The sequence below is a fragment of the Hydra viridissima genome, unplaced genomic scaffold, assembly GCF_058129835.1.
Source record: "Hydra viridissima isolate aposymbiotic clone 2 unplaced genomic scaffold, HvirCarnegie_v1 scaffold_1, whole genome shotgun sequence".
NCBI classification, from domain to species: Eukaryota; Metazoa; Cnidaria; class Hydrozoa; order Anthoathecata; family Hydridae; genus Hydra; species Hydra viridissima.
In genome coordinates, this window is record NW_028324300.1 from 30,967,074 (window position 1) to 30,984,508 (window position 17,435).

The 17,435-nt window shown below is 27.0% G+C and overlaps 2 protein-coding genes across 4 annotated transcripts; both read left to right on the forward strand.

Annotated features, from left to right (window-relative positions):
- Window positions 1-386: 386 nt before the first annotated feature.
- On the forward strand, window positions 387-1,016 carry LOC149894488 (uncharacterized). The gene has a single exon (XM_090078492.1). The coding sequence runs from the start codon at window positions 387-389 to the stop codon at window positions 1,014-1,016; it is 630 nt and encodes a 209-aa protein (XP_089934618.1).
- A 2,614-nt stretch (window positions 1,017-3,630) lies between these two features.
- LOC145192392 (uncharacterized) lies at window positions 3,631-15,200 on the forward strand. Of its 3 annotated transcripts, XM_090094257.1 has the most exons (5): window positions 3,631-3,779; window positions 9,587-9,735; window positions 10,098-10,141; window positions 13,853-13,924; window positions 14,301-15,200. In XM_090094257.1, exons 1-5 carry the CDS (start codon window positions 3,724-3,726, stop codon window positions 15,078-15,080), a joined length of 1,101 nt encoding a protein of 366 aa, XP_089950383.1. In that variant the 5' UTR covers window positions 3,631-3,723; the 3' UTR covers window positions 15,081-15,200. The 3 variants fall into 3 exon arrangements, with proteins under 3 accessions (XP_089950383.1, XP_089950392.1, XP_089950388.1); XM_090094266.1 differs by lacking the exons at window positions 3,631-3,779; window positions 9,587-9,735; window positions 10,098-10,141 and adding an exon at window positions 12,184-12,296; XM_090094262.1 differs by lacking the exons at window positions 3,631-3,779; window positions 9,587-9,735; window positions 10,098-10,141 and adding an exon at window positions 12,393-12,772.
- The last annotated feature ends 2,235 nt before the right edge of the window (window positions 15,201-17,435 follow it).

Sequence of the window (17,435 nt, forward strand, 5' to 3'; positions counted from 1 at the left end):
TGGATATACTGAATACGTGATATAGAAAAGTAAATATAAATGCAAGTCATAAAGATAAACTTCATTTACTTGTAATTTAATTATAATTAGATTCTATTTTGAACAAAATTTAATTACATATTTTTTTGTGATTAAACATAAAACTTTAGCTATGTTCAGTTTTTCATTATGAAAATAATTCCTGTATATGCGGAAATTTATATTGCGATATATAATTTAAACTATAACAATAGCAAAACTACAGTTACTTAGGCCTATGAACGTAAATAGTTTTACAGTTGGGGTCGCTATATCATAGGGGTTGTATTAAAAGGGTAGCGGCAATGTAAAGGTTGAGAACCGCTGCTCTATAAGAAATGTTTCTGTATTTCTGTTTTAAAATTAAAATGGCGAATGAGTTTGATAGCCTTAATTTACCGGAAATTGGTCGCAGGTTTAAAAACAATAATAACGAGTGTATCCGTTGGTGCAGGGAGTTTGGTTTACTTGCTATCAATATGATCTGTCCTCGATGTAACATCCAGTGCACCGAACAAAATAGTCATAATGTCGATGGAAAGATTTGGAGATCCATGCAAAAACAATTCAAAAAGAAAATAAGTATTCGTGTTAGGAGTTTTTTTGAAAGATCTCAACTGAAACTTCGGCAAATAATAGGTATTATCTATATTTGGACTTGTAGCGCCGGAAAAAGTCGTGGCCTTTCAGTAGAAGACATTCAAAAGGATTTGGAAATTGGTAGCAACAAAACTGTTGTTGATTGGAATCAATTTTGTAGAGACATTGCCGTTACTTATTTCTTTAACAACCGTGTGCAATTAGGAGGACCAGGTTCAATAGTGGAAATAGATGAATCATTTTATTCAAGAAGGAAATACAATCGAAGTAGAATTGTAAAAGATCAATGGATTTTTGTTGCGTACGAAATAGCGACTAAAGAAGGGTTACTCATTCCTGTAGCGCACCGCGATGCTGCAACCTTACTACCCATCATTATACAATGGATTCGTCCTTGAACTGAAATATGGAACGATATGTGGGCAGCATACCGGGGTTTAGCGGCGCAAGGTTTTCAACATGGTACAGTAAATCATACTTTACATTTTGTTGATCTCGCAACAAATGTTACAACAAACAAGGTTTGAGTGTGGCAAATAAGCAAAGTTTGAGTGTGGCAAATAAGCAATGTGGCAAATAAGCAAAGCCAAATTTAAAGCTATGTTTGGGCCCACAAATCGAGAAATGATTCCCGATTTTTTGTCAGAATTTATGTGAGCGCAACTTTTAAAGAACATTCTTATTTTCACTTTTGGTACCAAGTTGTAGATGAATATCCCGTTTGATTTTTATTTTTGTATATAGTAATATTTATCTAAAATCATTAATATATTTAAAAATATCTGTATAATCTGAAAATAAGAAAAAAAACTTGTTGAAATTCGAAGTTTTTTCAAGGGAAACATACTAAAATAAAAAGAAAATACACAACAAATTTCTCCATAAAATGTTGTAGCGAAATAAAATCCGGGTTATAAAGTTTTTTTAATGAATAATTTCATGTTTACGGCATTAATTATTAACTTAGTCGTGTTTCAAAAAAAAAGGCGAATATTAGCGTTTTTGGTATATTTTTTTGACACTTCAACATCAAATTAGAGAACTTTCCTTTGGTTTTAGGTCTATGTTTTATACGATTCTTAATCAGGATAAAATTCTCTAAATCAAAAATAAATTAAAAAAAAGCGGGGGGGGGGGGGGGGGTTAGAGGGTAGAGATGTAAATTAGCGCCGCCTTTTTTTGTTACACTTATATGGAATGCAATTTACCTCACAGAAACAATATACAAGATGTCTTATTTCCATCTTTGTTAACCCAAACAGTCTGTTTTTCATTTTAATAATAATGCTAACTAGTTCAGATTCTTAAGAAGAATTTAGTGTTCTTGGTCCCATTTTTAACTTTATCAAGGTAACATCTCAATGTCTGTCGTGCTATTCCAAATAATTTTGCCGCATACTTTTGACTTCTTCCGAATGAAGACTCCACGGGAAGAAACGGCAGGGTCACATTTTTTCATTTTGAGATAAATCGTTATTAAACTTTTAAACCTTTATAAGTTTCGAAGTTTTAGGAAAATTTAGAAAAACTTTAAATATGCATCAAATCGTTTATTTGATTTGAATTCAAATACAAAATATGCTATTATGGTTAATAAAGCTAGAAAGTGTAAAAAGTCGAAACTTTCAAAATGTGACCCTGCCGTTTCTTCCCGTGGAGTCTTCAAATTTTAACATATCATCAACTGCTTTTTTTAGATTTTCCAAGTATCATTTAACTCTTGGAAATTTCGATTCATTATTTCTTGGCATTTAATTAAAGCAAAGAAGTGTTTTCGATTTTATATAGGTATCACCGATTAATTGAAAACACTGATCTCTATAAAAACTGGGTAGCGCATCTTTAATATCAAAATTGACGTTAAAACCACCATCTTGGAAAGCCCAAGAATGCTGAAATCTGATACTGTGTATTTAAAGTGATTAGTCGAAAAACAGAACTTAAAGCTTGCGGGATTTAAATTTTTAGGGCTTTCCAATATGGCGATCTTGGCGTCAAAAAATTAGAAGTTTTGCTCAGAGTTGGGCTATCCAGTTATTATAGAGATCAGTGATTGAAAAGTGTTTTCGATATTTTTAGCAGCGCATTTTAGAAAAATGGACTTGAGGCGACGAGCTATGGTTTACCAGATAAAAGCCAGGATAATGTGAGCATGCTCATTTTACCCAGAAATGGTATGATTTAGTAGATTGAGCATAAAATGTTCAAATTATATAGATCCCACTTGATAAATCCACATAGGCTTAGCAAATAAGTTTTCTTATAAGAAAATGCAAAAAGAACAACTTTAACATCAAAATTAAACTATACAGATTTTTTCTTGTTTATCGAGGAAATTTTAATAAATCAAATTATTTACTTGCGTTTTAGTTAGAAGACACCCGCTATTACCTGCATACCGCTTTAAATTAAATTGACTTCTTTATGTAACTATAGTTACATAAAGAAGTATACATAAAGAAGTATAGTATACTATATAAAAATCATTAAAAAAACACACAAATTCTTGAAATTCATTGAATGCAAAATAGAAAACTTCGCGTATGCTCACATTATCCAGATGCTCATAATACCCTAATCTACCCTATAATGCATAATATGCAATATATGATATGCAACAACAAATTTTAAGAACAAACAATTACCTCTGATAACTTTGTTTAAATTTTCAATTTAATATCTTTAAACAACTTTAATTGAGTTTTTCCTGAGAAAATAGAACAGAAATAAGAACCTTGCAGTGCTCGCATTATGAAGTTGCTTACAACGGATGTTTTTTGTTTAAGAAGAGAATAGTTCTAGTTTATAATAATTTTTAAAACAGAATAAAAAAAACCTAAGTTAATTCGTAAAGAGACAAATGATTGAACTCATATTTTTAAGATATTCGAAATGATTTATTTTTTATTCAAACATTCAAATAATCATAACATTATGCAACTATTGACGACGACATGCTGAGTTCTTTTTCTAACTACCTATTTCCGAAAGGTCGCTTCTTATATAACAAGATGCAAATTTGGTGAAAATTAGGTTACTGTAGCATTGTTTTTTTGTTTATTAAAAAATTGTAGAGCGTTTAAATAGTTATTACTAGACATATAAATGGGAAAACAATTAAAAATTCAAGAAAGATACTCAGTTCAAGAAAATGAAATGAGGTAAGTTTTTTTAATTTACCAATTAAACTATTATTATAAGTCTTTAGTGGACTGGCTGCAAAATGTCTTTCGCGGATTGGCTGCCAAATGCGAAACTGATTAAGCAGATCAAGTTAAAAAAACCAAAGACCATTAACGTTAATTCGTATTATAAATGTTTTTTAAAGTAAATTTATCACATAACAATGATAATTCTCATTTTGCAAATATTTCACTTTTCATTTTTTTGACAACTTTCCGCACCATAATTATTTTTTTTATTCTAAGTAAACATTTCAAAACAGCTTTGGTTTGCTAACAAGAAAAATGGGGTTGGCATTCATTAACTCTATTTAGACAGCAGGCACTGAACAGTTTGACGTCAGATAGTACACGTGACTCTTAGTGCGCCTTTTAGCCCATCATTTAAACGATATCTCCATTACATTGAGAAATGAAATGGTTACTTTTCTTTTGTAATATTATAGTACCGAATCAAATGGGTGGTTATTTCGATTCAATCAAGCAAAAGATACGGCATTCGGAAAAAGAGTCATTGAGTTTTAAAAGCGAGAGTTTTATAAAATAACTTTATTCGTAACAGCAATTTTACTTAAAATCTCTAAAATCTCCTATTTCGTAAACAAAAGGATGTTTTAGCTTTATTGAGTGTTTGTGACCTTAAAGATATCATTTTGGTTTTAAGATATCTCAATGAAAATTGAGATAACTTAAAACCAAAACTTAACTGCTTAAACTTAATCTTGTGCAGCACAAAATGGATGTTATTAAAAGTGAAAGATTCCATTTTGATAAAAAAAAGTATAAAGTATATAAAAAATGAATGGTGCACAATAATCTGTAATTAATTTATAATAATATTCTGCAATTAGTTTATGATAATAAAATCTCCTGTTAATCTTAAAGATTCTTTAAACATATCACACAATTCGATTTCCTCTTGAAACCTAAAAAAAAAATTGTTATTATTATTATTATGTCCAGTTTTGTTCTATATTATGAACTTTTAGGTTCTGATTACCAAAACTCAATGGTTAATATAGTTTAAAACTTTTATCCCGTTTTATTAACTTTTTTTTTTTTTTTTATTGTACAATCATAGTCATGTTAGCGCTAAAAAAAGTGTTAAAAATTTTTTATTGGCCGGTAAATTATTAAAAGTGCGGAATTATTTTTCGGAACTTTTAAAGTCTATTATCAGAATTTTTTAATGCAAAATTTCATTTTGTTAAGAGAAGTGCGATATACCTTGTACTAAACGCCGTAAACTAAACGCAGTAAACCAAACGCTAGAACTTAATAATTTTAGCCTAAAGTTTGTATTACATCCTATTCAAGAGGACTTTTATGTTTGCTCTTTTTTTTCATAATGAAGCAATACATATATTTATATATACACATAATGCACATTTTTTCTTTTTTAAAGACGTTTTTTTATTATTATTATTGAGCTTTTAACTAACTACTTTATGATATCCATAGTAAATATAAAATTTAGATAGTAGTTGTTAAGTGATATAGGATATGTTATTACATATCCTTACCCCTCTCCCGCTCTCTTTCTGCGTATATCATGTATCCTAACCTAAATTATTCCTACCCTATAGGTAGATAAAAACATCAATTCTTCTACCCTAATATAGGTGTTGATAATTGCTTCATAATCATTAAAGCGCTTGTTTCAAAGCTAACTTCTATTTTGAAAATTTTGATTATTCAAGCTGTGATATTCGAGCTGCTTCAAACAAAAGTGGTATAGGAAAGTAGCATCTTTGATGCATCACAATTTACAGTTTGTCAAGTAGTAAAGCAATTTTGATGCGAACGAAATTTCATTGTGCTGTTCAGAAGAAGACAAGAAAAAAACCATTGATTTCTGCTGAAAATAAAAAAGTATGTTGAGTTTGCTAAACGACGACGTGTAAAGTGGACTGCATGTAAAGTGGACTGCAAAGCTTTGAGAAAAATTCGTTAGAAAAATGAATCAAAGTTTCTGTAAATCGGAACAGTTAGAATAATTGGATCGGATGGAATAAGGTACGCTCGCCGTCATCCAGCTCAAAAGTTAAATCTAAAATGTCATATATATATATATATATATATATATATATATATATATATATATATATATATATATATATATATATATATATATATATATATATATATATATATATATATATATATATATATATAGAGAGAGAGAGAGAGAGAGAGAGAGAGAGAGAGAGAGAGAGTAGTTGTCAATCATACTTTCGATATAGCCATTTATACAAATAAAAATAGGTTTGATAGCAGCTGATAGGGAAAGTACTGCCTTCATAAAACTTATTCAGATATTTCTTGCATTGAGTTTGACAAAAATCAAAGGGAATTTCCGTGGGACTCGACCCAAGGCAGCTACTTAATGACGATAACTTCAAGCACACATTTTTTCTCTGCTATTATGGGTAGTGTGATCGATGAGCACGGTGTGAGGTTTCACTAAGATATTTCTGTTATGGAAAAAGCTACAAAAGCAAATGGTCACTTGGAATGCTGTGCGACTTTTTTTTCTATATAGATTTTAAGCGAATTTCTCTAACCAAACACTTTTATTGTAGCTCAGCAACAAAGAAAGAACCTGTGTTCAGAGCAACTTGAATTTTGAAGATTTGTATATGGGTAATGTATAAATAACGATTTTGTGAACTATAATATCTTGCTTTACATGTAATTATAAACATAGGCTATCCTACGAGGTCTCCTAGTTCTGTTATATTTAAGTACTTCGTAGTTGTAAAGCATAACCAGTGTTATGTTGGCTATGCCATGGGTGTGCCTCTATTGCAGGCTAGAAATTCGCAAACCCCGTTGATTTGTAGCTGCTTCTCTGAAAAATATTAGCTTGCAGAAATATGTGTAGTCCTTTTTTAAATAAAAGGGTCAGTGATGCCCCAAATTGGTCTTCAGATATGAAATCTGAATAGTTGAGTTAACACAGACGTTGGGTTTCATGATTATTTCCAAAAACATTTTTTGTTATGGATGGCTTTAAAACGAAAAAAATTTAGGTTGATTGATGATTAAGATAGTCAAAAACTACATAAAAATATTAATATAAATGTTTATGTCAACGTTTTACAACGTTTAGAATTTATTAAAAATAAAATTGCAAAATAAAACTTCAAAAGCTGTTTTTACTGTTTTGTTTTTTTCTTTCTTCAAAATTTTGATGGTAAAAACTGAACAAACATAACAAGGTTATAATAAATCTTTTATCTAAAATAAAATGTCTCAAGAAACTCTTTCTTGTTCTTTTGAAAATATTTTTTTAGTACTTTTTTTGTAACCATTTTTTTACGAAATGATTTGACAACCTTAATACGTTCTTGCACGTATTGTGGTTGTCAAATCAATTCATCTTTCACATTATACGTGCTTGCTTGTATTGTGGTAGTGATGTCTAAAGATGATAAGAATTTTAGACAGAAAATATCAATCAAACAGTTTTTGTCCTTTAATTCTTTAAATTAAATAAAACTATTATGAATTTAACAAACAAAATAAAAGTTTGAAAATTTAAACAATATTATGGGGTTATCATTTTTGATGGCATTCCAGAGAAGACTTTCATATGTATGATAACATATCAGACTTGAGCTGATTGTTATCATACATATGAAAGCTGCAAGCTGCAAGCGACTCTCTGACTGCTCAAAAGGTTGTCATAGAACAACCTTCGAACTTTTGACAGTACCAGCAGGCGCGGATCCAGGAATTTGTAACTGTGTGGCCAAATTTTGTTTCCACGTTTGAAATTTCGATAAAAAATCGATATTTTAACGTTTTTTTGCAGCATTAAATTAAAACGTCGGTAACGTATAATAAGAACCATTGTGGCCATGGCAGGAATCTCTATAGCCAAAATCTGTAAATTACGGCAGATAAATTTAAATTTTTAGGGATATTCCTAAAGCGAAAAAACCCAAAAACAAGGTGGTTGCCGTTAAATTTAAATTATGTGGCCATTGCCACAATGAATACCCCTTAGATCAGCGCCTGAGTACCAGTACTTAATTTTGACGACAACAACTGATGCAGGATGCCCATAATCAAGCTACCAATTAAATTTTATTTTTAGGAATATGATTAATAATTGGATTATTGTTGGATATGACCCAACTAAGACATATATGTGTAGATTAGCCGCTCTTTCGTAATTAATGATGAGCCATACCAGTTTATTTAGTCGCTTTAATGCTAAAAAATCTAAATGAAATGAATTCTGATGAAAATTTCCCAAAATATATATACCAAGTATTAAGCCCATTACGTAGTTGAAATTAATTTTTGAGGATTTTAATATTTAAAAATTTACATTTAAAGCTGTTTTAAGATATGTTTTCAAGTTGATAATAAACTTAAACTATAAATATTTAACGATATTTTAAAATTTTTTGTAAATATGTTTTTGCAATAAATAAAAAATTCAAAGTTTTATGCTAAATACAAGCAATGGTTCAAGCCAACCTCTGTGAAAATTTCAGTTCAAAATGACAAAATTCAAAAAAGTCATCAAAGTAAAACAGGGGAAAAAAAATCGTTTTAAAACTTTTATATGCTACTGGATAATTGAAGTTGATTTTACATTAATATTCTTTCACTTTGAAGAGTTATTGGGTCCACATTAATTTCCATTTCTAGTTATTAAATTTCTCAATCAGATAGTTTAGTAGTGCTATTTAAAATGATGTTGTACAACTGACAAAGGAGCCCGAATCTGGACCTGATACTTCAAAACAAGTTTGTCTGTAGAACTCTTTAAAGATTACCTTTTTGTCAGGTATTAACAAACTATCTGTAAAGCAAAAGAAAACAACAAATAGATTTGTAAAAAAAATTCTTGAATTAAACGAATGCACATTTTTCCACGTTTGTTCTAAAAAATTAGGGTCCCAATTGTTCATTTGTCATTTACACTTTTTCCAGTTAAAATAGTTTTTTTAGAGATTTGAATTGAGATTTTTCTCGAATTACAAGCATTACATTTTAAACTTTTTTTTATATGAAAAAATATTTGCAAACTCGTTTGCAAATATTTTATGCTTAATAGATAGATCGGAAGAATATGCTTAATAGATAGATCGGAAGAAATTAGGATACATAAGTAAGAAAACACTTTACACTTGTGAATAAGGGGGTTTCTTTTATTTCGCAAACAACATTTTTAAAAAATCTCTTTATCTATTGTTTTCTTCAGCACGTGTTTTTAAGTAAACGAAGTACGTAACTCATAATAGTTTTTTAAACACCTCAGCGTTTCCGACTACAAAATATTTTTTTAAAAAGGCATAACATTAAAAAAATCTACAACTCTCAAACATAGGGCTTTCTGTGTTTACCTGATTCATTTATAATTATATTGTTTTTATTGCATTTTGTTCCACTGCATATAATTTCTTTTGTGAGTTCAAGTATTTAGTTTTAATTTAAATAAGTTTTTATTTAGCTAACCTTAGCATTTAGCTAAAAGCTTTCTGTTGCTACTGAAATCATGATTATTTCAAAGTAAACAGGGTTATTTTCTCTGTTTCGCTTTTTCGAATTGCTTTTGATGAGTTACCTATTGATATGTATGTTATAAATAGTTACAGATACTCCTAACAATTTTTTTAAGTGTTGTTGCATTTACCTTCAACATAGCCAGGAACGTAACAAATATTTCTATTTAGATAATGAATTACATACATAAATGATAAAAATGTGTATTAATGAACTATATGGGTAGCTATTAATTCATAAATTTTTTCAATCATTTTCAACAGGCAAAGATTACATTGTGGTAATTTATTTTACAAAGGAAGCCAATCTGAAAGGAATATTGAAATATTTGAGAACAGAAATATTAGGCAAATGGGAGATAATACATTAAATATTGATGAGGCAGAGGAAAATCAAAGTCAAACTCAGTTAGGTATAAAATATTTAATATGATATTATTTAATCGTATATAAATAGCCATAATCACTGGTTTTTATTCATTTAATCTGTTCACAATTTTCATTTATACATCTTATTTTTAAACTATATGTCTCTTGAATATATACTATAGATACTTTCAATAAGAAATTTTGTTAAAGTTTCTTATTCGCATCTTATTTATGTCTCTGAAGCTTACTCACAAAATTAACCCTGCAGCATTTTAACTCTTACTTTTTTTATTGCTACATCAGACTCATGAATCTGATTTTATTTACTTAAAATATTTTTAAAAGGTCTGATAAAATTGCTTATGCAGTATATTATCTAAGTATAAAACATTCATTAAATTTTTAGATGGAGGAGGTCAAAAATTTTTGAGTATGAAGGACCAAGAGCAGGTTTTTACTTATAATTTCATTTAAAAAAAAAAAAAATTTAACAAAAATGTATAAGAATATTTGATATAAAACATAATATTTCTTGTTTGGGTTTTGTTTGTTTTGCTACATTATTATGTAAATTTATAAGTAAAAGAATACGAGTTTAAAATAACAGTTATATAAGTTTATAGTTAAAATTTTATATATTTTTAATTGCAATCATAAATTTATTTGGTATTAATTGGGAAGGCTTTTGATTATTAAAACTTAAACCTGCTTTATTTGATTCAAAAAATTTATTAATTTCAATATCTTTAAAAATCATGCTGCAGATGTTTCTTTATTTTTATAATTTATTTATTAAAAAGGCTTTTTGCTAGTATTTGCTTTGTATTTTGCAATAGAGTTATTCTGGAAATCACAAACATTTTATACAAGTTTAGTGGTATAAACAAGATCTAAGTTTAATTTATGTAGCAGAAACTAATGCAATGGGATATATATTACATTGATTATTGAATATTTATATGTATGTATGTATGTATGTATGTATGTATGTATGTATGTATGTATGTATGTATGTATGTATGTATGTATGTATGTATGTATGTATGTATGTATGTATATATATATATATATATATATATATATATATAGTATGTGTGTGTGCATGTAATCTTTTATATATTATATTTACAAATTTTTATGTAGTAAATATTTAAAATATAGTTTATTAGTTTTTTTTGTGCAGGTTTATAAAAACCAAAATAAATACATACATACATACATACATACATACATACATACATACATACATACATACATACATACATACATACATACATACATACATACATACATACATACATACATACATACATACATACATACATACATACATACATACATGACCATAATACTAATAACGAAAAAAGAAAAAATGCTTTAAAAGTTCCAATGGTTATTTCAAGAACTTATAGCAAATTTGTAACTTCAATAAAACAATTTGTTGAAATCTTATGACTTTTATGATCACAACCAATATCTAATTTAATTACTCTCACAAAAAAAATGAATCACTAATTTTTGATTAATTTTATAATTTGTAATAATAGTTTACAGTATAATTTCATTTTTTAGAGATAAAACTGAATTTTGTTATTATTTTTAAGATATTTTTATTTTTTTCTCCAGATAAAAAAATTGAAAGTGAAAAGTATCTTGATCAAAAAATAATTCAGAAGTTTGCTTTTTTTTTTTTTTTTTAAATTACCTTTAAAATAAAAAAAAAATAAAAAAATTTAAAAAGTTGTTTGAAGACAAATGACAGTATTTTAGCCATATTTTGAATAAGTGTAGTTTGAATACCTATAGTTCACATGCACTAAATAAAAAAATCAGAAGATTATAAAGTAGATTTTAGCCTGATAAGTTTACTGTTATTTATAACATATATTGTTTTTCATTAATAGTTATAAAATAAAAGAATGTCTGATATTTTTAAAATATCACTGTTATTTTAAAATTATTCATTAAAACTTTCTTCTTGATTTTATAAAAATGAATTATAAAATAGTTCCTTTATAATTTTCTTTGTTTATTTTTTAAGTTTCATAAGTTGCTGACCCTTATTAATTGCAATGATAACAACTAATACAGCCAGTAAATTGTTTTTGCTGACTCTTATTAGTTGCCATTGAATATTGTTTTAAAATAAATATATCGCTATCATTGAAATGTCATGAATGGAATTTATGTAACGGGAACATATTAAATTGTATAATCTCCTTCTTAAGAGTTACAATAATCAGTATTCTAATTTTTTAAAAACAACTGTTTTAGAAAACATTAATTTGGTTCTATTGGTTTTAATGCACTTAATATGAATTGGTACACAAAAAGATCTTAAAAATCTTTATAGCAACATCATGCTATGTTCTCTACCCATTTAACTAAATGCTTTAAAGCCTACCATCTTTCATTTATCTAGAATATTTATGATACAGGATATAAAAAATACTCCTTATTGTATATCTGTTATAATCTGATTAGTTAGTTTAATTGAGATATTACATTTTGCTGCAGCGCAAGCATAAAGTAGACAGATCTGTAAAGAATATAAAATGGTTTATGTAAAATAATGTTTTTGATATTTTTGACACTGTTGTTTTAAGTAAATATTTTTGTAAATCATATTTTAGTTTTTGAAATTATTTTCTGTTTAAATCAGTTTTACTTGCTAAATTTAAAGTTAATGTTTTAAATCCAAAAAAAATTAAGTTTTTATGATATTTATTACATGATATTTATCATACAAAGTATTATAAACCATATTGGTTTTGATGTCTAAGACTTTGCAATTATAAAAGAAATACAAAGATGGGTTTTCAGTGTTGGATTTTTATTTGTGGACTGTTTTTGTTTTGAAAGTTCAGATTATTGAACACCACCAACTTTTTTAAGAACTTTAAACATTTGATAGAAAAATATTTCTTGTATAGATTTGTTTTTAAGTAGTCACATGGATAAATTAAGTAAACAAAGGAAAAAATATTACAGTTTGCAACTTTATTTTTGATCTTTTAATTTGTCTGAAAGATGGAAAAGAAAATTCAAAATGATTCATTTGATGTCGGAAAACGGCAACAGGTAATTTTGAAACCAAATAAATTTAACAAAAAAAGGTAATATTTTGTAATTCATTTTTGACAGCAAAATAAAATGTTTAAAAAATAGAAAGCAATGAGTAATTAGAATTGAAAGTAATAAAAATAGAAAACAGTAAAAATAGAAAACATAAAAAATAAAAAGTAATAAAGGTAGAAAGTAATAAAGATAAATTAAAATTAATAATGCTGGTTGATTTAAAAAATTTTCTTTTTTATAATTAGAAATGCGCTTTAAACTTCTTCTTTTAAAAATATTTCAATTAAATTTTCGGCAAAAAGTTGTTTACTAAGTTTTTAAATTAAAACCTTTCTAGATAAATAATATAGTTTTAATAAAATATTGACACCAAAAAAAGTTGTTTTAAATAATAAAAAATTAACACAAAATACAAGATTTTGTATTAAAAAATCCTCACTAAAATATTGTTCTAAAAATCCTCACAAACATCTCAAAAATCTTCACAAACCTTCAATAATGTAAAATATTTATATTTTTTTATGTTTTCTTTTTTAATCAATTGATCAAATGAATTGAATCATCAGATAAATTGATTAGGCTAATTAAAATGTATTTTTCAATATTTCATTAAAACAGTTTATTCCATATTAAATATTTTTTTCAAAATTCTTTAAATATTTTTTTGGAAATTTGTTTTACTAAATTTTAGACTTTTTTTAGACAAAATTTAGAAAATGGTTCTTTTATTTTCATGATAGGCAGTTGAAGTTAAAAATTTGGTTTTCAGTTGCAAAAGTTTTAGATGCTAAGAAAGTTTTGGAAATTCTTCTGAATTTTTTAGTTGATTACTGAGATTAAGCCTAATGCAATCTCGTTTAAATGTTACAAAATGTTTTTGTTTCAAAATGTAGTTGCTTTGATGTTTTGTTGATTTTTAGTGAAATTGATTAATAAAATGTTATAAATTATAGATATAAAATATGAAAGTGTTACAAGATAATAAACAAATTTCTTTACATTTATTCCATCATGCATTTTAAAGAAACTTAGGTAGTGATCAAACAAACTTGGTAGTGATTTTTTTTTTTTTTATCTTCACAGATGTTGTCTGATTTGAAGAAGGAGAATTTTGACTTAAAGTTAAGACTCTTCATGATCCAGAAAAATAGTGATGTGAGTTCATACTAATTTTGTTTACATTCTTTTTATGTTACAGACATTATATTGATTATATTTATATTTACAAAACTTTATATTTATAACTTTACAAAAATCAAGTAACTTTAGTAGTTATATAAGAAAAAAATAAAATGGCTATTTTGTATAAGAGTTTTTAAAAGTATATTATTACATCTGATTAAAAGTTAAAAGGGGAGTAATTTTGTTGAATCTAGTTGATACAGTTAATAAACACTGGTTGTATAAATGGTGTTCAGAGTCTAAGTGTTAACAGGAAGTTATAAGTATCTGTTAATATTTACAACGATTTAAATGTGTTTAAAAATGTCTAAATTGGTACCTTTAGTTAATAATTATACACTTTTTTTAGTCTGCTGAAGGAAAAGTTTCTGAATATGAGCAACAATTGGCAGCTCTTTTAAGTAGTCTTGAAAAACAACAGCAGGTTGCTGAAAAACAAAGTCAAGAATTGCGTGAGTATCGTTCTCGAGAGAAAGAACTATTAGCTAAGCAAAAACGACTTGAAGAGAGATGTAGAGATCAAACAGAACAAATACACAATTTATCTATCAGTCTTTCAAAAGTTTCAGTTAGTATGAGTGATTTATCTGAACCTTTTCATCATAGTACACCTATGAGAAAGGTAATTTCAGACAACTTTCGTACGCAAAATGCTTCAGATGATAGCGACATAGATATTGAAAACTCTGGTGACAAACAGTTTTCATCTTCTACAAATATTTCTCATGTAACACCTATGATTCGTAAAGTAAATTTGTCAGATTTTGAAAAGGATAATCAGCTTACAGTAAAAAGTGACCATGGTGCACACTATTCTGACCAAGTATCTAATAATACAACAGCTCCAATTATTAAAAACTATTATTCAAACACCTATGAAGGTCGTCATAATCGATCAGAAGGGTATGAAAATGTTGGAGTTGTAAGACCAAATAATGCAAGAACTGAAGTGAGTGTTGAATTTCCAGATACATCAAGAGCTCCTTTAGTAAAACCTCACAAAAAGAAAGGAATTATGCGAGTGTTTAAACTTTGTGTTGGCAAATCTGGACAACCTATATCTCGTGATGAATCTATGTATGTCAAGCGAGAACCTGCTAAAATTACAATGACTACAACAAATCAGTAAGTTAAAAGATATCATACTCTTGATGAAAGAACTAGTGTCATACCCTTTATGAAAGGAATGATGTCACACTCTTTATGAATGGAGTGTCTCTTTATAAAAATTTGTTTTAATCTTTAAAAATATTAATATTGGGTAAAATAAAGAAATAGTGCACAACATGTAACTAATCGGAAAAGTTTTTATCCAGTTAAAATTATATTTCATTTGGATTTAATTGAAAAAAAAAAGCAAATAAAAACAAAACAAATTAAAACAACATATTTTAGTCTTAATTTATTTTAACAAGTTGTAAAAAAAAAGGGTTATAATTCACAAGTTTTAAATTGGTGTGTGTGTATGTATGTATGTATGTATGTATGTATGTATGTATGTATGTATGTATGTATGTATGTATGTATGTATGTATGTATGTATGTATGTATGTATACATATATATATATATATATGTGTGTGTGTGTATATGTATATATATATGTGTGTGTGTGTGTGCGTGTGTGTGTGTATATATATATAAATATATATATATATATATATTCACTAACATTCGAATATTTTTATATTGGTTTTGGCTATTGATAAAAATTTGTAAATAAGGTTGTTTTTCTCCTTTTTTTAATAGATATTTTAAAAATGATTTTTATGTAAATTTTAATTATATTTTATTTTTATATTTTATCTGTTTTATAATTGTTGTCACAATCGATTTTATGTATATAAACATTATTCGGTGTAAAAATCTGCAAACTTTTTTTTAATGGTTCTAATTTAAAAACCTCAGTTGTGCAAATCTTAAAATGACGGAGATATTTAAAACTCTTAATTGTGAAAATTTAAAATGAAGAAGAATAAAATGATATTGTGTTTAAATAATAGTTTATCTTTTTCGTATTGAAAGAAAAAATATTTTCTTTTTTTCAATAATTCTTTAGATTCTTTAAAGTTATTTTCTCTCATTTTTGTTATCAACGTTTACTTTTTTTAATTTTAATTTGCGACTTTGATTTTGATAAAATATTTTCTTATATTTTTTTGTTTTTTTTTTATTTTTCCAACATTCAAAGCGTAAAAACTTTTTCTAAAATTTGTCATGGAATTTTCTTGACAGCTATCCTTTACTTTGTTCCTCGTGTACTTTAAAATTAAATTTGCTTTAACATTTCATAAGATTTGCCTAATAGGTTGCACTTATATAATAGTAACATTTTAATTTTTCTTCCATGTTCTTTAAGATTTAAATGAATGATTAGCTTGGATCGTGGTTATCACAATAATTTTAAGAACTAAGTTTGCTGAATTCTATTCGTATATTATTTTATCTACCAAATATTGATGGCGCTGCCAAAAAATTAAATACGAAGTTTTTCTACTTATTTTTTAGTCTTATTGATCGATTTGGTTAACTGTAACTTGGAATGCAGGCCTCGCCCACTCCATACTTCCATAATTATAGCATGGCCTACTTAAATACACGGCCTTCTTTACTGCTTAAATCGAAAAAAAATAGAAGGCCAGTTTAAAAATCGTATATTCGGCCGGATGGACAAACTTTCTCAAATTAATTTTGATTATCGCGCTATAAATTTTCAGTATGTATATCTGGCACAGGATAAAAAATTTTACGTTAGCTAGCTAAATCTTAACTGCTAAATTTCAATAAACTTAATTGTGAATACTTAATTGTGGCTTCTTTTTAGTATAAGATAATGGTTGCACCTCTAATTATTTCTGTTGTAAAGTAGTCTCAGTTTTTTGTTTTCCAAACTACAATGATTTGAGAAAGATATGAGTTATATTTTGCAATAGAAATTTTGGGACTGTCAAGTTCTGTGCATGAAATAAAAATATACAAATTCTCAAAAATAAGCTTCAAAAGTATAAAAAACTCTAACACAAACTGATTAAAAGTGAAACAAAATATTTTCATTTTTCTCTCTGTCTTTTTTTAAATGCAACTATGTTATCTGCAACAATTGAATCCCCGACTCTCTTTCTGGTGTTATTAAAATAAATATTTGAAATAACAGTGTGTATAATTTCTTTTCCATGACTTTGATGGTTTGAACATAAAAATGGTTGATACCCTTCTCTACTGCCAAGAACTAACTTTGCTGCTTTACGGTGTTGCATTTGAGACTGATAAATAACATCAAAAATGTGATCTAGCATAGCAAAACTGTCACAGACATATTCTAAAAGCAGTACTGATGGAGTTGTTAGCCCACCTCTGGATAATATATTTAAATAATTATAATCATTTAACTCCTGTTGACAATTTTGAGTACAAAGCAATTTGCAACATACTCCAAACTTCTTAATCAATTTTTTGGCAATAAAACCAGCAATATAACTGGCAAC